Below are 23,006 nucleotides of genomic sequence, written 5' to 3'. Positions count from 1 at the left end.
AAATATTATTTTTTTTTTTTTTCAAAATTGTCTGTCTTTTTTTGTTTATAGCGCAAAAAATAAAAACCGCAAAGGTGATCAAATACAACCAAAAGAAAGCTATATTTGTGGGGAAAAAAAGACATCAATTTTTTTGGGGTATAGTGCCGCACGACCGTGTAATTGTCAGTTAAAGTAACGCAGTGTTGTATTGCAATAAATGGCCTGATCATGGGGGGGGTAAACCTTCCAGATCTGAAGAGGTTAAATTCTTTAAAATTTTACCAAAAATAGAGAAATATATTTTGTTTGTGTGTGTTAAAATTAACGTCAGTCTAGTTTGCCTGGAAATACAGGTGTGATAAACTATTGCGCTAATATTGTGTGACCAGTTGCTTTTGGAAAATATATAATGATTTGGGGTTCTTAACTTTAATTTTCCCTGGAGTTCAGCTTTAAATTTTATCTGGTGATTTTACTAGCAAGGGTTAACCTGGTGGTAAACCTTGCCCTTTTTTTTTAAAACACATGAACCAGGAAGATTGACTTGCAGTGAATATTTGGTAAATTTCAGATTTACTGCATTAAAAATATGGCGCTTTATGTAAATACACCCTCTGTACTTCAGTTTAATGGTCTCCATTGGCAACAACATTCTAAGAAAGTGCTAAAAGAGCCAAAGGTAGCCAGCAAAAAGCATGGGCCCTAGCTGCTCTCTACCACCAGTGTGAATATTGCTTAAGGGTATGGGGAACATGCGATTCCCCTACTACCACCTCCTCTCAGTTCAGGCTGTTTTACTTGGCCCAGTTTACATTTTAATCCTTAGGAAGCCAAAACTTACACTAGAATTCAGGGGGGTTCTAGTGGCAGATAGGCAGGGGAGCACAGAAAAGTTAAATACATAAACCGTTATGGTGCATGCTATGTAGCAAATGTATTACATTGGTTAGTATAAGTAAGGAAAATATTTATTTTAATGTTGGAAAACATTTGCTATAATATGGATAAGAGGTAATATGCTGTACATAATAATAAAATCTTTGAAATGGAAAAATATGTTTGCACTTAAACGACAGATACAAAAGTGACAACTTTGTTTGTTTTAAAAAATCAATAAAATGAAAAAAAAAAACTTCTTGTATTTTTTTTTTCACAAATTGCATCTTGGAAACTACAGTAAAAGAAAACTAGACATATGGGGCTTATATTGTGACATAAATTAGTCAATCAGTTTGACTGTTGTTGTTCATCTTAATATTGTCGTACTGTATACAGTAACCCATCATTTAAATCTATAAAGTACAGTATGTTGTAGAACGGCATTTTAAGGATAAACTATAAAAAAAACTGTCCCGCAAAGAAACTATGACATAATTTACTATAGGCAAGCAGACTGTTCACTTTGCAGGGTAAGTTGCACTTTTCAAGGGAATTTGCCCCAGATCTTAGTAAATGAAATGAAGTTCTGCTGACTTTCATCAACCAATCACTGCAAGAAAAAATGCAGTTTTTTTTTTGCATTTGATTGGATATTATTTGTAAAGTAAAATTCTAGCACATTCTAGAACATTCAAGCTCTGGGACAAATTCCCTTGCAAATTAAACAATCTATTTGCCATTAGTAAATCAACCCCAGTGACTTCTCAATTTTATTTTAAACCTACAGACATGGCACATTAAATAACAGCATGTTAGTGGTCTCTGCATTATGATGTTTTTGCCCTTAAATTGGTTATTAAATTATAAGAAAGTGGTCCTTAAAACAAAATTATTTTTAGGGTCCATGCACACAGACATAAAAAATGCTGCTTCTACAGGAGTTTTGAGTTTTGCCTGTAGATGCAACTCTATGTTATCCTATGTGTCCATACACATCAGGACAGTTAGATGCATATTTTTTTTTTTTTTTTTTTTCTAAAATTAAAAACTGTCAGCACAAGTTTTGGCCTTTAGAGGACAGGCAGGCTGTGCTCCCACCACAAACAAAAAACTGACTACATTGACTAGATGCATATTTTGAGCTCGGTGTTTAGAGGCAGAAAAAAAACCCTTCTGGTTTGCATTTTTGATTGGCACTTTCTGGCAGAAAAAAAATGCTAAACTCTCCTGAACTCATCTAAACTCTGTACAAAAACGCTCTTTATGATTGTTTTTTTTCTGCCAAGGGAACTGACGTTTTTTAAGCCCAGTGTGCATGGAACCTTAAAAAGGATTTAAAAAAAATGATACCATTCTAATACATGTCAAATTTGCTAGTTCCAGTGTCTGATTCAGATATTCCCTGAATTTTCTAGAGTCAGAGACCATTCTGCAACAGCCTTATATATGTGTAGCCACAGACTGCACAAATATAGTTTGGTTCCTAATTCCTCCCTCTCTCTCATATACTCAGACATCTCATGAAAATTACACAAATGCCATTGCAGTTTGGCTGAGAAGGAGGGGCACTGCTGACATATCACATGACCATTGCACTATAAAGTCTGGATATCAGCTTTGCTGAGGTGTATCTAGCAGCATACAACAGCTGGTGCCAGTGCGTGACCTGTATGAAATTGGGTATCCTAACTGAACAGCTTCATTACTAATTACCTGTACTAAAGGAGTAGAAAATGTTCACTTTGCAAATGAATATTCAATTAGCCCAAACATACAGTACTTGCATGTTCATTTTACATACTTCTACATATCATGGGAAAAAAACTGAATTATGCCTTGCACATAACTAGATTATTGAAAGGATAAGAGTACTTTAACCACTTGCCGACCAGGCCATAGCCGAATGACGGCTACAGCTGAATGTGCTCATCCGTGCCACATCCATGCCACATCAGTGCTTGTGCGTGCCACATCCTTGCCACATCAGTGCCCATCTGTGTCTCATCCATGCCTTATCCATGCCACATCAGTACTCATCTGTGCCTCATGGATGCCACATCAGTGATCATCCATGCGACATCCATGCCACATCAGTGCTCATCCATGTTACATCAGTGCTCGTCTGTGCCACATCCATGCCACATCAGTGCTCATCCATGTCACATCAATGCTCATTCATGCCTAATCCATGCCACATCAGTGCTCATTTGTGCCACATCAGTGATTACCCATGCTTCATCTGTGCCACATCAGTGCTCATCCATGCCTCATCCATGCCACATCAGTGCTCATCCATGCCCCATCTGTATGTGGCCAGGCTGTGAAAAAGTTTCACACATGTGGTATCCCCTTACTCAGGAGGAGTAACAGAATGTGTTTCAGGGTGTAGTTGCAAGTATGCATATGCAGTGTGAGAGAAATAACCTGGTAATATGACAATTTTGTGAGGGAAAAAAAAAAAATGTGCAAAGAATTGTGGGGAAAAATTACAACTTTAAAAATCTCACCATGCCTCTTAATAAATACTTTCCAAAAAGGGGTCATTTGGGGGGTATTTGTACTGTCCTGGCTTGTCAGTGTCAGTGTCTCAAGAAATGAGACACACCTTCAGTACATCAGGTGTGATCTATTTTCAGTGATTGGCACCATAGCTTGTAGACTCTATAACTTTCACAAAGACCAAGTAATATACAATGATTTTGGTTATTTATACCAAAGTTTACTAGCAGTATATATTTTAGCCAAAATTTATGATGAAAAATTACTAATTTGCAAAATTTTATAGCAGACAAAGAGAAATGCATTTTTTTACAGAATGTTCAGTCTTTTTTTCATTTATAGAGCAAAAAAAAAAAAAACACTCTATTTGTGTGAAAAAAGGACAAAAATTTCATATGGGTACAGTGTTGCATGACTGAGTAATTGTCATTCTAAATGTGAGGGCACTGAAAGCTGAAAATTGGCCTGGTTAGGAAGGGGGTTTAAAGTTTTTCTAAACCCACTAAACCCACAACAGTAAAATCAGTCTGTATATGCAGCATAGCATGCTTATTATACTCACTGTGGAACTTAAGGGGTTAATCCTCTGTATTGTGTAAAAAAAAGGTTGTTTTATCCTGTATGCACAGATCCTCCCCCTCCTGCACTGTCTATCTGGGGAAGGCCAGCTAACACAGGCAGGGTAACCGACCTGCACATGCTCAGTTGTGTCTTCTATGCTGGAGAGAACATGTACTTGTTCTCAGAGCTAGCCAGGTCACATGATATTGACATCACACATGTGGGCGTGTATACAGGCTGTAGTGGAAATTTCCTCCTACCTGAACTTTCAGCACTGGAGAAACTGTGCAGTTTATCATGTAACCGTGGTATACAGATCATCCAAAAAGGTATATAGTGGCAGTATTTCATTGTGAAAAGAAGATTTATAAGTGTGTGTGTGGGGGGGGGGGGGCAGATAAACTATTTTCATATTACTGGGTTTAGTAACACTTTAAATGGTTAAACACAGTATGATTATCCTTTTTCTATAGCTACCCTGTCAAAATAACACACACCCTCCCTCTTCACAGATCTGTTAAAATCACCACTGCTGTGCAAGCTATCTCCATAGACTTTGGTACAACAAACTACCTTTTATACGCCAATAGCAGTCTATAGGAAGCATGTATGCAGTCAAAGCTGGGGCAAAAAAGTGTGAGATTCAGATAAGTATGCATCTGAGTTAGTGAGTCACATCATGCCTCTGCTTTTGGGAGTTATGTATGTAACTGTCAGCCTTACAATGCCTCATGGGACTTGTACTTCTGCAATAGCTGGAGGGCCACAGGTTGAGCATACCTGCTTTAGATCAAGGGAGCTATGTCATAAGTGTAGCTTATGGGAAAGTGCACGTATTAATACTGACACAGGGCACCTATGTTTATTTCAGTTGCAAACCTCTGTGAGCTGCGCAGGAGTTTCCTTTTTGTATTGGATGCCTGCATTCCCAACTGCACACCGTGGTTCAATACACTAGTACATTGATACAAGATACATGGCAGATAGAACCAAAGGGTGGGGGATGAAGGCATCTGATTTACCTAGAACTGCATCAAATATAAATAATCCTTTTTAGCAGTTTTGCTCTTCAAAAGAATGAATACAGCAGACTTTGGGCAGAAGGATGTGTAAATATAAATTATTTTCTTTTGCAGGATTCTTTTTTTTTTTCAGGCAGATCTACTTTAAAGCTGGACTTGCACATGTAAGCTGTAGTAACACAATTGCAATGCACTGCAATGTGCAGGTACATGTGTATTGTGGTCCATTGTGACTCATTCTAAAGGATATCCCAAACCACATATAAAGTAAAAAAAGGACCTGCAAAATGTACATTGTGAATAGTCAGTGCATTGTGGTGCACTGTGTTGTCAAAATAGTGCAGGTGCAGTTTTTTCTGCCTTGAGCCCTTGAGGGCTGTCCCAACGCAATACACCTCAACACACACAAATGGGAGCAGTAGTGCACGCACATCAATACATGCTAATGTGTGTATGGTCCCTTAAGGACATCTGTCATAAGGCAAACACCAGTTTGATTTACTAAAAGCAAATAGGCTACTCTAGTTGCAAGGAAAATTGCACTTTACAAGGGAATTTTCCACAGGGTTTAGTGAATAAGGTGAAGCTTTGCTGACATCCAATAATGTGCAAGCAAAAATGCAATTTTTTATTTGCCCTTGCACGTTATTGGGTATTCTTTGCCAAGTGAAATTTTACCACATTCACTAAGCTCTGGGGCAAATTCCCTAGCAAAGTGAACAGTCTTTTGGTAAATCATAGAGTCTGATCTTTCTAATCTCCATTGTAAAATGCTATCTCCCTAGCTATCTGTAAACATCTTGCTTTAATACCTTGAGTCATTGACCTGGATTAGGAATAAAGAGCAGGACGTCAGTCTCTTACACAGACTTCTCTGATGTACATACTTTTTACAGGTCATTGACCCTAATAGAATCGAAAACAGTGGTGCAGCACAAACAACCAGATAAAAAGCATGTCCTTACTTTTTAACAACCTTATGTCTGCTAATGTGGTATTCTGAATATATGTATTGCTAAAAAATAGAAACTGCAACTAGGTATTTCCAAGGCCACCTGAAAACTCATCTTACCCAAGGGGGCCTAACAACTCTAAAACAGTTTTTTTATGTATACAATTCTGTGCTAAAAAATATTTTTCTTAAAGATCAGTTCTACCCCAAAGTGATTTTTTTATATTGGTACTTATGGATTAAAGCCTGCCTGATTGACCCTGGTTGTGAGATGCACCTGTGGCAGTTTATGTCTCTTCTCTCCTTCACAGGTCGTAATGATGGTGTCCTTAACTCACAGCTAGACTTCTCAGTAATGTGTTTATCCTACAGTTTGAGAAATCCATAAATGAAAGTGAAAGAGTGTCAATTTAGCATCTGCAGCAATTAAGCAGAGCTGGCAAATTCTGTAAAATAGGTCCATAAAAGATTAAAAATTCCAGAATGTAATCAAATTGCCAGCAACCAAACCAAACAAAAATATTTGGGGGTTTAGATGGCCTTTAACAACCGTATATGCCTATGACAGTTTTGTAGCAGATGTTCCAAATAAATATGGGATCTAAATAATTGGAGAATGTTTTCAACTAGAATAAATATGGAATTAACATATCTTGATTTATACGGTAGCTAATATCGCACTCTTTAGAAGGTTGCTAGGTAACACAGCAAAGAAATCAGTTATTTAGTACAGAACCTAAATATCTAATGATAAAATATATATTTTAATTAATAATTGTAATTTCCAGGAGATAAATGCCATAATAATTAAAAAGGCAAAACTAGTAATATCTGGATTTCTAAAAAGAATATACTCATCAAAGTTTGAAGACAATCATTATATTACCAGAATACATTTTCTGGTTACACGTGATAAAGACAAAGCCCAATAAGACTCCCCAGAAATGTAGACCAGTAAAAACTAGTTTAAAGCTGAAATGCCAACAACCATTCTCATATAAAACACAAACAGCAGAGTGCATTGTCCATCAAAACCAATGTTTACTGATCTAACCTTCCTTGGTAAACCAAAATCTGTGCATTTTCTGTTGTTTATTAGAGTTCATGCAACAAGGGAAAATATAGTGAAGCATCAGGAAATCACAGCATAAAAAAACATTTTTGTAGATACGAGAGTCTACAAAAAAAATCTGTACATATATACCACATTTTATTCAAAACCATCACAAAATGCTAAATGCCTTTAACAATTTCACTGGCAAACCTGACCACAAATAAGAAGATATTACATCTCCATATAGTAAATTTTTAAATATAATGGAAAAAACAAAACTTTCTTCAAGAAAAAAAGAAAGGAAAAATAGAGATAGATAGATATAGTAGCACATGCCTCATCTAATTATATCTTAATTGCTCACAAACCCAGTAATATCATAGTTATAAAGTTGATAAGGTTAAAAAAACAGACACAGGCCCACCGAGTTGACTGTGTTTGTGTGTGTGTATAAGTTTTATGTGATTCATCCAGAAGAAAGCAAAAACAACCCCGACAAGCATAGGCCAATTTCCTGGGAGGGGTGAAAAATTCTAAACAACGATTTTGATCCATACAATATTTTCATCATATGCAGTATAAAAGTAAAATATGTGCATCTAATTTACATAATAAAAAGTATTTTATACCTAATTAAATGTGCTTGAATTTTAGGATACAAAAATATAATATAAGAAATCTAATTGTTGCTTTAACATTGACTCTAAATAATGGACTTTGAAAATCCAACTGTTCAGAATTTGATCTCAATATTTTTATAAAATACACTGAAACAGTCTAACAGCAAAAAGTCCTGTATATCAAAGGTCAAAGAAAAAATGTCCTTCTTACCAAGTACCCCAAGGCGATAGTTGACAGTGATGACTATAACATTTCCATAACTTGCTAGGACACTTCCATCAAATAAATTACCAGTTCCTTCCATATAGGATCCTCCATGAATATACACCATCACAGGCTTGGGACCTCCGCTATCTCTGATGTCTGGAAAAAAAAACATGTTTAAATATAATTCTGGCATGTCATCAGATAAAGATGAAACATTAGTTCACCCCATTTTCAATGTTTCTTAAGTTAAAAATATGATTAAATAATGTTATTAGAATAATCAAATGTAGAAAATATACATGTAGTGCTCCTTAGGACTTTCCTTTCATTGATATTTATTCAAATTCATTATGTTCAACTTTGTTTTTGCTTTGCATTGGTAATATGAAAAAGAAATGCAAATTAATATTATTTTACTTTTGAGGTGTTTGTATTTTTCAGAGATGGTATCTGAAAATGGACATATAGATCAAGAAGCATTATAATGCATTACATTGGATATATTATCTATCGATTTTGAACAACTGATAGAAATAGAATATGTTCTTGTTAATACAATCATTAAATAACACAATGCTGTAAATATGTATGTTTATTGATATTATCCTTACCTTTAGTTCAAATACAATCTAGGATTTTTTACAAATCCAGAATCTATAATTTGACAAATTCACTCATCAGAAATTAGTAATATAAAAATGTATAATTTCCAAGATCTGAAACTTGTGTTTTTAGTTATGTTATTATTGTATATTTGACTTGCTACAACTTTTTTTTAACAAGGCACACACCATTTTTTTGTCCCACAGATGGCAATGCTGCAGCTGCTATTCACTTAATTCTTGTGGATGTTATGAATAGGCACAATAAATGGTACATTTTATAGCTTATAACATTGAGTATATATTTGCAGAATTTTATGTTATTGTGATACACCCATCATGAACTGAAGCACATGTGTAAATAATGCTACTTCACCTGCTTTCTTAGTGACAGCAAAATTAAATCTTAGACATTGCAAAGATTCACCTGTTGAAATTTGGTCTTTCTGATAGTGACATTGATATGATTAGGAATGAGAGATAAATTATTAATCTGAAATCATTAGCTGCATGTTCACAGCAGAATTGTACACTGCTAATTGTATGCTTGGAGGTAACACAGAGGGAGATTGTTTCAGAACTCGTCCTTAATTAAAATTACATAGAATTACTGAGTACCCACTGAGAACAGTAATGCAATGTTAGCACTCCAGTTAAACCAGTTAACATTTTTAGAGTACCTGCAAAAATGTTGTTTGTTTCATATCTTGGGTAATTTCTGGCGATCTTTTACCAATAAATGTTCCCCTTTTGTCTTGATGAAGTGTAAATCAGTGGAAACGACCATGTAATTAGATTCTTATAGGTACACTCTTTAAGCTGTCACTGAAGACAAGCAATCAAACCATTGTGCTTTCTTTTCTGTGTCAATTAAATCCAATATAATTGATTGTTTGCTGATAATTATCATTTTAACAAATCCCCCAGTTTATGAAGGCCACTTGTAATATGGGGTCTAATCTATTTCTGTACTCTCAAAGGGGCCTTTTTCTCAGCTCAGCACAGCAGTATTAAGTGGTGCAAACAAACAGCAGGCTTATCACCAATGGTAACATCAATCACTCTGGTTAGCATCAATATTCAGAAAGCCGATAACGCACTGGGTTATCTTTGTATTGTTTTGTATTCATTACTTTTTACTTAAACAGACAAATCCCTCAAAGATGTTATTTTGGTAAAGCAAGAAATGTAAGCAAATACAAGAAGAATGCTGAAACAACTAAATAAATATGGATATGTGTTTTATTTATTTTTTGCCAAGAAATTCATAGGAAAGTTAAAGATCAGGGGGTAAAAAACAATGTCATTGGTTGACAGACTGGTATTTGCTACCCTTACTTTTTTTAAAATATTAAATTTTTATTTTTAATAGTAATCTCATATCTAGGAATATTTTACATGTGGAGTTATGAAATTAAATTCTTAAGGCCAACATGGGATAAGAAAAATAAAGACAGCAAATTACCTAACCCTTGTTCTTCTAATTCCCTGATTAAATAATATTCTTTCACCAAATTATATAGGTCTTTTTTCATACGCAAAAGGAGATGTCAAAGGGGAATTTTCTATTCATGCAAATTGGATCTACTAGACAAGTCTGTTAGACTGATTGCAGGTCCCACTTAATTGCAAAATTGCTGATGTTCAGCTTTGACAGACTTTCTATTTTTTATTTATATTAACATTACATCAAAGGTGTTAATCTACATTTGGGCTAACGTTTCCAGAATGAAATTAAAGTTTTTAGTTTTGTTACATTCTATTTTTCCTGCTGGATTAGAAAATTATTTATTTGTTCAGATGACAAAGTTCAGGCCCTGTACTATGAAATTTTCCAGCTGTATTATCCAGTTATTTTTTTTTAAACTTTATTCTTTATTGAGAAAACTAGTTACAGCACAGCAACTGTTATACATATGAGAAAGGATAACAACATATGTGTTGCAAAACATTACAAGAAGGTTGTACAATATCAGGTTTGACCCAAAATGGAAAGGGTCAAGTTTTTAGAGTTTTACTTTCTTAAAAAAGGGAGGTAAAAGGAATAAAGACAGGTGAGAGGAAAGGATAGAACCAGGAGGGAGGGAGGGAAAGGGACTAGAAAAACATTTAAGTGTTTTAGCAATATCATCTTATACATTACAGTGAACAGTGGTCATTCCCAGATGGCTCCACTCGGACCGGGAGATTGTGGGTATAGATGTCTCTCTATGAGGAGGGCTCTCTCACTAAAGATAGTAGCAAATAAGGGGATTATGAACATGATGCAGCTCTAGGGTCTGATAGCCAGTATTGCCAGTGTTCATAGAATTTCTCCAGTTTCATCTGCAACTTGGCAAATGGAAATTCCATAGATAAATGGTCATTTATGATATCAATAGTACAATACAGAGTGGGCGCATGAGTCTGTTTCCAGAGTATGGCAATAGAGAGGCGAGCAGCAATCGGTATATGTGTGCAATAATAGGGTGGAATTTTGGGTGCCAGTTTGAAAGTCCTAGCTCAAAGAGAGCCATCTGAGGGGTTAACATGAGGGGCACTTTAGTAAGTCCTGAATGAGATTGGAAATACACATCCAAAATGGGACAATGGACGGCATTCCCACCAGATTTGAAAGATATGTCTGTCCTTATCACGGTTCCTCCAGCACTTCCTAGACAGAGATTTAAATATTAAAGCTAATTTTACAGGGGTATAGTACCAACAGTAGAGACTTATCAGTAAAGACTCCCAATGAGAGATGTTTCTGGAGTACATGGTGGGGGTGCAAATTTCTCGGTACCAGAGGGAGGGAGAGATCTGAATTTGCAGAGTGGATTACCAGTGAGATATAGCTAAAGACTTCTCCCCCTGTATAGATCTTATCGTTAAGCTGTAGAGGTGGGAAATACTGTGTACTTTGTTGTTGGTTGAGTTGAAAAAGGATATGATATCCATGGTTTGGATGTTAAGCAGGGTTGTAATAGGTGTGAGGATATTTTCAGACTCTTATGTAAACATAAAAATCCTTATTGGGGATGGCAAAACAATCCTTAAGTTGTTGAAAGGCTATAATGTGGTGTTGATGGAATAGGTCACCTATTTTTTGAAGGCCTAGTGAGGCCCAGTTCTGTACTGGTAGGTCCGGCGAGAGGAGTGATAAGGCTGATAATGGGAATTGATGAAGTGCCTGAATGTGCAGCCCTGAAGAAGCTTGATGTATTGCCTTCCATGTGGATACTGTTGAATTAACTGTTGGCAGTGAGGAATGATATCCTAGCCACATGGCTGCTAGGATTAATGAAGGACTTTAGGCAAGAGATGGAGATTCATTTTGAGTCCACAGTTGTGAAGAGGAAGGGTCCCAGAGTTTTTTTAGTTTGGTCCAGGGCTGTTGCCTTGTAGCAGGATCTGATGTCTGGTACTCCGGGTTCAGCGTAAGCTTTGGGGATATTGAGCAGGGAGGATTTGATTTAGGGTTTATGTGCCACCCAGATGAATTGATAAAGGATCTTTTGCAGTTTGGCTATATCCAACTGTAGTATTGGTAATTGGTGAGTCTTGATAAAATACAAGATATGGTGCATTAGAAACATCTTGGACAGGGCTATATGTCCTGCCCAAGAGGCACAAATCTTGAGGAGTGTTTTGGATATATTCTAAAGTTTCTGATCCAATAGGGTGAGATTAATGCATAGAAGCATAGCTGAAGGGGAAGGTAAATGAATGCTCAGATAAATCATGAACGAGTTGGGGGCCCATGAAAAATGGGAAATTGTGGTAACAGCCGTCTTGAGGTGAGATGATAGGGAAATACCAAGCATGGCTGATTTAGAGTGGTTCAGTTTAAACATGGAAAGCTGGTTGAACTGCTGCAGGAGGTCACAGAGTGGGGGTATAGATTTCAGTGGATCCATGAGCCAGATGATTATGCCATCCGCGTAGAGGCCGATCTTATGTAAGACTTGTTCTACTGATAATCCAGAGATGTCGGGATGCGACCGCATGGCTTGTGCTAGGGGTTCAATGACAAGCACAAATATTAAGGGTGAAAGGGGACACCCCTGCTGAGTCTGGCTAGTGATAGGGAAGGGGGTGGATAGCATCCCTGAAGTCAATACTTTCACACTAGGGGTGTAATAGAGGCCTAGGATAACTTGGAGAATAGGGCCATATACACTGAATTTCTGTAAGACCAAATCCAGGTATAACCAGTTGACTCAATCAAACGTCTTCTCTGCATCTAAAGAGATCAACAGAGAAGGCGTTTGGAGGTGCTTGGCCCAGTGGATGAGGTCAATGAACCTACGTGTGCCATCTATGGCTTGTTGGCAGGGAATGAATCCTACTTTATCAGGGTGAATGAGAGTAGGTATATATTTTGCAAGGCAGGAGGCTAATAATTTGGTATATATTTTGAGATCGGTATTTAGGAGAGAGATGGGGCAATAATTGGCAGGGTCTTGGAAGGGTTTACTGGTTTGTGTATGGTAGTTATCACTGCTTCAAGGGATTCCAATGGTATCTCTCCAGTTGTTAGAAATCTGTTAAAGGTGTTACATAGATGGGGTATGATGTGGTCTGAGAAGGATTTGTAGTATTCGTTAACAAAGCCATCTGGCCCCGACGCTTTGTGAAGGGGAAGATTTCTGATAGCTTTAAGGACCTCTTGAGGGGATAATAATTGGGAGAGGGATTTAAGCTGTGCCTGAGTGATGGCTGGGAGCTGGAAAGGTGTTAGGAAGTCTTGAATTTGTTGGCAGGTAGGAATGGACTCAGAGGAGGAATGGGATAGGTTGTATAGTTTAGAATAAAATGGGCTGAAACCATCAGATATATATTTTGGGTTTGTTCATTTATATTCCCTTTCGCCCAGAAGAAATGGGATTCTAGCTTGCACAGTTCTACGTTTGTATTGCTGTGCTAGTAGTTTGCCAGCTTCTTTACCTTGGGAGTACCAGGAGAGGTGAAAGCGTCTAAGGTAAAAACCATGGCCTTTTTGCAAATAAGAACTTAACTCATTCTTCAATTTACAGAGTTCCTTCGTGATGTTTTGGTGGGATTTTGTTTATTTAGCGATTCAAGTGATTCAGGCAAGGAAGGTATTGATGGTTGTGCTTTTTTTTTCTTTTCCTGGGCACCAAAGTTTAGGAACATTCCCCTTATCATGGATTTGTGGGCATTCCAAAGCACCGTTGGGTTGGAAACGGAGCCTGTGTTAGACTCAAAGAAGGCAGAGATCTCAGACTGGACCTGTTCCCGTAGCACTAAGCAGTGAAGCATTCAAGCACCATGGAGTGTGTCTAAGAGAGGTAGGGGAGGTAGGAATGGTAATGGTTACAGGGGCGTGGTTTGACCACGTGATAATTCCGATCGTGGTTCGAGAGATATTTGGTAATAGTGCCTTGGGAGTCAAGTCTATCCTGGAGTATGATTTTTGGGTATTCGAGAAGAGAGTAGTCCCTTTCAGTACTGTAGTGACACCTCCAAGGATCATAAAGGTCCTTGAGGGAGATCGGAGAAGATAAAGTTGTGGATTTTCTACGTTTGGTATTGGAGGAATACATCTGGGGGTCTATGACTTTGTTGAAGTCGCCACATATTATAATTTGGTCCCTGGGGCAGTGATGGATTTTTTTGTAATATAGACTTATAGAACGATTTATGGTGGACATTGGGGCGTAAATATTTACAATAATGTGGGGTTGATTGTTGAAGGAGGCAGATATAATTAGGTATTTGCCTGAGGGGTTTTGTTGGAGATGAGTGAGAGTGAAAGATATTGAGGACCGAACTGCTATCATGACCCCACTTGCTTATCTATCAGCACATGCGTAGAAACACTGGGGGAACAATTTGTGAGAGCTCGGGGGAGATTTATGTTCTGAAAAGTGTGTCTCTTGTATGCAGAGTATATCTGCTCTTTGTGATATAGCCTCCCACCATAATAACAGTGGGGGGACTGAGTGATAGTTTCATTCTGGTACTGAGATAGGTTGTCTCTATCTGAAATGGGGGTTTGAAAAGGATGAGGGAGGGAACAAAAAAAATACTGTGAGAATACAGATGGTTACACTGGCTGGTATAGTCTGGTCGAGTGTCTGTGAAATGCACAGGGCTTGCCCCGGCAATTGAATAACAATAGAAGATAAATGCAGTTACAAACAAACAGATTAAGTATAACCTTGAATATAAAGGGCTTGAGGTTAAATGTGTGGAACAGAGAAGTGTGCTTAGCGCACTAAAACAGTGGAGCATGGAGGAAGTTCCAAACGAGCTTCTACTCCTCCACTAATGCATTAAATGGCTGAGCAACATAAAATCCAGCCCGAGGAATGTACCTCCAAAGCGGAGGGCAAGGGGTGGTAGGACATGCTGTTGTTATGGTAGAGCTTGTGAGTCCCAGGGGTTAGAGATTCTGGAGGAAGGCTGGGGATGCACGGGAGATGATACCCTAGTTATTCAGCTGTTTAACCCCATCTTTGGGGGTAAGTATGGAGACTTGCTTGTTGCGGTATGTAACCAATAGCTTTATAGGATAACCCTATTATATGTTATTTTGTGCTCATTCAGCACTGAAGTGACCAGAGCAAAAAGATTTACGTGCCTGGTAGGTAGCTGCTGAAATGTCATTATAGAGCTATATGTCATTGTAGAGCTATATTATAGTAAAGGGTTCTGGTAAGGATCGCAGAGATCTCGCTGCTTGCATTATATTTTCTTTAACGTAAAAAAAATTTACCCGTGCTAATATATCTCTGGGAACAAAGGCTGGTAGATGCTGCAGCTTGTGAATTCTGTGTGCACGGTGGATCAACAGGTCATTTGTTGTCAGTGACGGTATGAGTTTGCGAAAGAGCTGGTGTAGGTATGGCACTATTTCAGGTGGGGCGAGGGACTCAGCGACCCCTCTATTTTTAATATTGCTGCACCGTGACCTATCCTCAAGATCTGTGACTTCTAAGAGGAACATCTGAATAGCTGTGGCTTGGTCATCTTGTATGTCAATTATAGTGTTATGAGTTGTAGTGGCTTCAGATGTTGTTGTTCAACATGAGCGGTGAGCTCCTCTAAGCAGGTGACTTTGTCCTGTAAGTGGTTAATAGACACTTTCAGTTCACAGTGGAGATCTGCCTGCAAAGAGAGCAGCATGGCCTTGAGGGAGTGTTCAGAAGCTGGGTTGTCAGTGGTGGGATAGTCAGACTGAGTGGATGGGAAGTCTGTTGTGGGACTATACAGGGGGTTTTTTCACAGGATATGCTTTTTCACAGGAGGCTGCTTATCAGGTAAGAGTGCTGGAGAGTCAGCCAGGCGCTTACCTCTGTCCCATGGGGAAGGTATCTGGTCTTGCAGAGGGACTGCTGGGTCCTCCATTTCAATTGAGGAATCCTCTGCTGCAGCTGGCTGGTAAAGCAGTCGCTCTGGGTCTCGACTTTCCCGGCCACCACCATGTTGTGTCCCTAGCTGTGCGGGCCACATGTAGAAGTCTAGGAGTCTGCAGGGACCCTTGGGTTGTGACTTCTTCCTGGACATAATCCTGAGGGTGCCCTGGATGACACAGCTATGAGAAGGACCAAACAGGTCCACTCACTACACCACCCACTACAGAATGCCTACAGAAAACTACAGGATAGGACAGATACAAGACCAATCACTCTGTACAAGGAAAGAGAGTAGCAGCTGCCAGTCTTTATTACTAGAAACTCCAGGCAAAGTGTACGAGTTGAAATATACCACCATTAATTGTCACAATAAACAAACTGTGGTATAAAAATGGTGATTTAAAAAATAAGTGAAAATATTATTGGTAAAAAAAAGGAAATAATAAATATATTAAAATAGTCCGTAAAGTGAACAAGTACAAATGCCCTTGTAACTGTGAAAGCTTGAGTGCTTGGACACCGAATCCCAGAACACCCTGTATAGTGAATAATCCACCCTGTGCTTGATAATACACATCGCACTCAATAGATGTCAGTGACCCCCTTACCATACAGCAAGGGAAGTCATTATTGCTTTTAGGTCTTTGGGGGACCTATTCCGATCTTCCTGGTGGCTCTTTGCATGGATCCTTTATCCTCCTCAGTGTGATCCCGGTGTTTCTCCAATTAAATCAATAGGCAATGAGTATTGTGAAAATAAAAATAAAAACAGAGAGGAAGCCTCTAATAGTGTAAAACCTCTTGGTATGTTTATTAAAAATAGTTAAAAGCGCTACAAAATCCATAAAGCATCAAACAAATTGGTTTATTACTTCCAATAAGATGGAAGTACCCCCCGCACCATTCTTCAATGATTGTGTGCATTATAGAAATAAAACATTATTATTGTTCTATACAAAAGACTGTGGATTTGTGAAAAACAACTAGAACATTTTTTTGCCTTTTAGTAAGTGTTTTTCTAGTCATTTTTTTCACAATTCCGCAGTCTTTTATATATAACAATAATCTTTTTTTTTTTATTTCTATGATGCACACAATCATTGAAGAATGGTGCAGGGGTAGTATTTTTACTATATGCCCACAAGGTGTCCTCATTGAGCTAAGCAGCCCCTGTGATTCTATATAGCTATTTTAAACAGTTTTCATTTGTCTAATGGAAGCATAGGATCATAGTCCTAAGTAACACTTCCTGATTGCCTCTTCTAATTTTGTTACAGTTATAAGGATTGGATGGGGAGGGGTTATCTGTGTAACCCAGTTTATTTATTGGATGGCACAAAAGGTAACATCCTGCTTCTGAAGATGTTGCAGTTTGATGATGAAATGTGTTAAGCGGATGTTCCTCTGCGTCACATATGGTCCATAGTGGAACGCATGCCTGGTCACGGGCGGCATCCATCTTATTGGAAGTATTAGTGGGCTGATTAGTTTGATGCTTTATCGAATTTGTAACTTTTTTAACTATTTGTAATAAACATACCAAGAGGTTTTACAATATGAGAGGCTTCCTCTCCGCTTTTATTTTTATTTTCACCATACTCCTTGCCTATTAATTTTTTGGGAGAAACTCCAGGAGGATAATAAAGGATCTGTACCAGGAGCCACCAGGAAGATCTGGATAGATCCACCAAAGACCTAAAAGCGATGATGACTTCCCTTGCTGTATGGTAAGGGTGTCACTGACATCTGGTGAGTGCAATGTGTATTATCAAGCATGAGGTGGATTATTCACTATAAAGGGTGTTCTGTGAATTGGTGTCCAAGCACTCAAGCATTCACAGTTATAGGGACATTTGCACTTGTTCACTTTAGGGACTATTTTAATATTTTTATTATTTGCATATTTTATACCAATTTTTTGTTCATTTATTTTTGCAATCACTATATTTATACCATAACGGTTTGTTTGTTGTGACCATTCGTGGTGGTATATTTCAAAGAAGTTTGTGCACGTCACTGCAAGTGCTGTCTAGGAATAGTATTTCATTGGCTGAATTTCTGGTTGGGAATAACAAACAACAGCTGCATTCACTAAAAGTCATTGTTCACAGAGGTGCGGGTGTCCTTTGTCAATATATTTAAAGTGTAGGAGTCGTTTTATGCTGGATTGCTGCAAATATTGATTAATTAAGGTAAATGTGTAAAATGTAGCAAAAAAAAAACTATTACTGTCCTGACCATTTTTAGATGAAAGTTAACACTGTATTGTCTTTTTTGCTTGAGAATCTCAAGTTGAGATCATATTAAACACACCCAACAGCCACTAAGTAGTAAAACATTTTCAAAGTGCTGCAACTATGCTGTTGAGTTTAGGAAAAGTCTCTTAACACATTTATTACATTAAGACTTAACATTAGGTTCAATGTCAAGGCAGTTTGGTTAAAACCTTTAATATATTTAAGTATTTTAGTGAATCATGTTGCTAGATTTAGGTTTAAAATACATAAATGCAGCCCCTGAAGGGCTCTCCTGCATGTATATGTATGCTACTGATGACTGTTACCCACGTTTTCCCTCCCCTATTTTTTTTTGTACCCGCACTTGTTTTAAATTTTTTTTTACTTGAAAAATTATTGATAAAATATATTCAACCTAAAATACATATATGCACTCACTTTTAAATGGGAAACATATGCATATGATGCTTCTTGATCTAATGTTTTGATAAATTAATTTTTTTAAAAATATATTCAATATATTCAAAAATATATTCAACCTAAAATACATATATGCACTCACTTTTAAATGGGAAACACATGCATATGATGCTTCTTGATCTATATATATCTATATGATGATCTAATGTTTTGATACATTAATTTTTAAAAGAAAAAACTATGTCTAAATCTTAAGAAACATCAAACCTTTGGATAATTAAATATCATAAAAGTAATTGCCAGCTGTTTGAAAATAATATACACCACTGTATATTGTCATTAGCGAGATTTAATATTCAGGGGATGTTAGAAAACATGCAAAAAAGGGTATGTTGGGAGACTTAAAACAGTGTTAGTTGAAAGATTTCACAAAATATATTCAAGAAGTGGGATGTAAGTTATCAAAAATTCTTGTCAAGAAAACAAGAAGAGCTTTGGTGTACACACTTACTGTTTGCATAAAAATGAAAACGCAACAACATTCAAATCAAGAAAAAAATGTAGAAAAAAATATAAAACAAGCAAGAAGACAAAACACATCAATCAAAAATGGGATAAAAAGAAAAAGTCTTCAAAATAGATACAAGAAGTCAAGAAAAAGTAAAGGAGATATGTTTTCAGGGGTTCCTTGTCATGCAAATTGGTTTGGTGGCAAAAAAATACCTTCATCTTCAGCACCTTCATTATCACCTAAATCATCTGTCTGTTTCTTTGTAAGGGGACCTAGGATTGAGAATGGAAACATGGAGCAAAACAGTTCAAGAATATTGCATACTAAAAAAAAAAAAAAAGAACAGCAAAATATTAGACATCCCCAATATATTGCAAAAAAAAAAAAAGAAAAAAAGAAAAAAAAAAGCATATACAGTATGCTTTTAAAACTGTCAAACACTAAAATATTACATATGTTATATATCTTTTCAGACTTTTGATTTTATAAGTGCCCTAGTGCACATGAAAGAACACATGTCTCAAATAAAATATTTTGCTTACAGATAAATCTTGGTCTCTTAACAGTATCTATCTGTCTATCTATCCATATATGGGGGTTTTCAAAATATAGATATTTTTTTAGAGAGTGTAGCAGTAACTGGTATAAAAACTCAAAGTAATAAAACATAAACAATTATTTTACAACAAAGTAAATAACGGGCATTTCACTTGAGAAATTAGAAAGACCTCAGATTCAGACCAAGCCATTGAGCAACAAAGGAGAATAACCAATGCTTATTACACTAGCGTTGCAGACTCAGTGTACCCTTACTGGTTCTCATAACTTGGGTGTACCGCAATATCAGAATATGCCTCCTGTGCTGTTTTAGGTAAAATATGACCATCATTGATCCAGGCCAATAGCAAAAAAAGGGTGAGACAGACAGCATGGGCGACTCAGTACTGCTACACAGAGAGATTTGATTAAAAAATCCACTTATTCAGAAAAGCAAAAACTGTTTTAGAATTAGCAGAATCAGTGCAATTACCAAAATAGGTGAACAACATACAAATATGTTGTTTAAAATAATATTCTAAAGTATAAAAACTCAAAACTATTTGGTGGGAAGCATATTAGTGTCTGTTATACTTATTCAGTAAAACACAAACTGTATTAGTGACATGAACATTTACTGAACAGCCGAACACATAGAAATTTCAGGTCCACAGGTGATGAAACAAAATAATGATGAAGATGTGTGAAACATTTGGCATGCACAGAATATTAACAACACAAATGCTCAGTAGCTGCAAGCTGCAAGAGTAAATAAAACAGAACCATGCATTAAAAAATAGCATTGCAAAGCAAGTGGGAAATACAAAGGTGGATGTCAACAGCTTTTTATCAAGATGCATGCATTGCGTCAGAACATAGTCCACAAGGAAACACTGGCAACACTCTGTAAATATACTTTCTGTCAAGATGATATATATTTTTTTTAAAAATGTTAAAATTCCTAGGGACAATAGAAGTGTAATATATCACTGAGCTCTTTCAAAGTATGTCTCTGAAAGACTCCATCTTAGACTAGAACTGAGGACTAGGCTTGGGGTTTTGCCTAGAGCAAATAAACGCTATCTAAGAGAAGTTATTTTTTTTTCTGTTAAATCAAACAATGTGTAAATATTAATATTCTGTCCAACCACAAGGTTAACATCACAGGCTACATTGTAGCACAGAAATTTGAAATGTTTGTTCTAAAAATTGGGAGTTTAATTATTTATAGAAAAGTGTATAGGTATTGCAAGTGTTTTGACATTAAATCTTTTTTTCACTGTATGTCACTGAAAAAGAAATAGAGAGAAATATGATTAGACCACCATAATATAAAAAAGCACCAAAGGCTACTTCCTGCTATAAATATATCACAAACAAACCCTTGTACAGTGCATACACCAAAAGTAAGAATTTGGAAACATATCCCTACTGGCATTTTCAAATATATTTCTGCTGTCCTAGCTGTGACAATAATCATGCATTATTTAGCTTGCTGCAAATTGTTTAAAATCAAAGTTTTCTGTACTAGCAAAGGTAACACAATTTAGCCAATAAAAGAATTTAAGCACTTCCTGGTCCATTTACTTAGGGATATTATTGCCATCAACAAAGGTATTACAGGTACTTCTCACTTAACGACCAGGTTCTGTTCCAACAACCAGATCATTAAACGAGTTGGTTGGTAAATGAGGAGCCACAAGTAATCAATATTTTAAGCATTCTTAACTACTGTACTGTACTGTATTGAGAAAAAAAATTTCTAAACACAAAACTCCAGCTAAATAACATTGTTTTAATTTGCATAAGTACAGAACACAAATAGAAATTCTGTACTGTACTGTACAATACAATGATGTATAGCCTGTCATTTAAGTGGGGAGAGCTGCTCGTAAGTCCGAGTGGTCGTTAAACAGGCAAGCCGTTAAACGAGGAGTATCTGTGCTGCAATTCAAAAGTTTTAAATGAACAGTTTCCTGTTAGATGTACAGCCCGTCCAAAATATATACTTCTTTTAGGCACATATGCAAATTGGATTTGGGTTTCGGTATCCAATTCGATTGACAGGAGAGTGCGCCTCAATGGAGCGGGTTCACACAGCTCCAGGGTGGCCGCGGTCCACATTTGGAAAGGGTCCTGCGCATCTTTGATTCAGATTCAGGTGCAAATTCAGGCAAAAACTCGGACCTGATTCACACCCAAATCTGTGAACAGGGATGTACCAGACCCCCTGTTGTGAGCCGTGGTCGCAGCATGTGTGAACCCAGCCTAATAAGAATATTTGCTCCCACTTTGCTTAATGGGTTGACATCTTGTGTTGCCCACCCTAAAGTGTTTCTGCTCCTTTTCTGTGTTTTCCATAATAAAAACAAAGTTCAGAATGCAAATGGGAAAACAGATCAACCTACAGAAGTTTTAACAGCTGATTGGAGCCTGGAATTTCAGAGCAGATATCTCACATTCAGAAACACAGAGGGATGAAGTAAGGAGATCTAACCTTAAAAGGTTCACTACACCCAAAACTAACATCTCAAATCAGTTTTGAGGAAGAGTCATTTGTCACCTATCACAACAGTAAGGGGGTGATGTATGATCTTTACATGGTTTTTACTTCATATTATGGAAAATGTAGACTGAAAAGTGTTCAAATACTTGCATTAAGGTAAAAAATGTTTAGGTAGTAGTATCCCTTGTCACCCCTCCCCATATTTACCTATTTGATACAGCACTGTGCCTGCTTTCAGCGACTCTCTCCCCTCACTTCCAAAGCCTCAATCAAAGCCAGTGATGAGGGAGTGGGTGGCAGTCTATAGATGCAGACAGCTAGGCTCAAGAGTGAGCTCTCACGAGCAGCTTTCTATTGAGGCACTCGCTGTACTGGAGACAAAAGTGCTGGTGGGGGACCCAAGAAGAGGAGGTTTGGGGAAGCTTTGTGCAATTCCATTGAATTGTACATAGAAATACTAGAAAAATAAAACTATATATACCTGGGCAACAGATCTCACAGGCATAAGCTCCAGGCGCACAATTCCATGCCCATATGAATATGTCTGTGCCACTCTTACCCAGGTATGTGCAAAGTGTATAAATACGATATATGAAAAATATATAGATGCCTATTATTCAACAGCGGCTGAGCCGGTCTTGATTGTCTATCCACTGCAGGGAATTTCTCCTTCACAGTGATATACATACCTCTCTCCGAGACTTGTGAGTGCATCCAATAAAGGCACACTATACCACGAGGCTTCTTGAGGCCCCTCTCTTTGTTTTTTGTAGATTTCGTTTCCCTAAACCAAATGTGTGGAGTCAGCAGTAGTGTTCAGTGTCTAGTATCTGGTATCTACTACACCTCCAGGGTTTGAGCAAATTTGATCTAATGTCATTTACTCCTTACTGTAAATGGTTATGATCTTTAACTAGTTACCACCAGCAGTTTAACTTATACTGCTGGCCGGAAGCTTTGTTCTTCCCTGTGACATACCTGTACATCGAGAGGAACATACCTGGTTGGACACAGCATGAGTTTGTCAGCAAACTTGCAGCTAATTATTTTGACTG

General features: G+C 37.3%; 1 protein-coding gene across 5 annotated transcripts in view; it reads right to left on the bottom strand.

Moving 5' to 3' along the window:
- NLGN1 (neuroligin 1) overlaps positions 1-23,006 on the bottom strand; it is a 1,091,070-nt gene that overhangs the window by 392,482 nt on the left and 675,582 nt on the right. For 3 of the 5 annotated variants that reach the window (XM_073626236.1, XM_073626235.1, XM_073626237.1), the window contains 2 exons: positions 19,121-19,180; positions 7,781-7,933 (listed from right to left, as the gene is read on the bottom strand). In XM_073626236.1, coding sequence (XP_073482337.1) covers positions 7,781-7,933; positions 19,121-19,180 — 213 coding nt within the window. The remainder of the gene's footprint in view (positions 1-7,780; positions 7,934-19,120; positions 19,181-23,006) is intronic. The other 2 variants (XM_073626238.1, XM_073626239.1) reach the window with 1 other exon arrangement.

This window comes from Aquarana catesbeiana, linkage group LG04, assembly GCF_042186555.1.
Source record: "Aquarana catesbeiana isolate 2022-GZ linkage group LG04, ASM4218655v1, whole genome shotgun sequence".
Lineage (NCBI taxonomy): Eukaryota > Metazoa > Chordata > Amphibia > Anura > Ranidae > Aquarana > Aquarana catesbeiana.
This window is presented reverse-complemented; position numbering and strand designations above follow the sequence as displayed.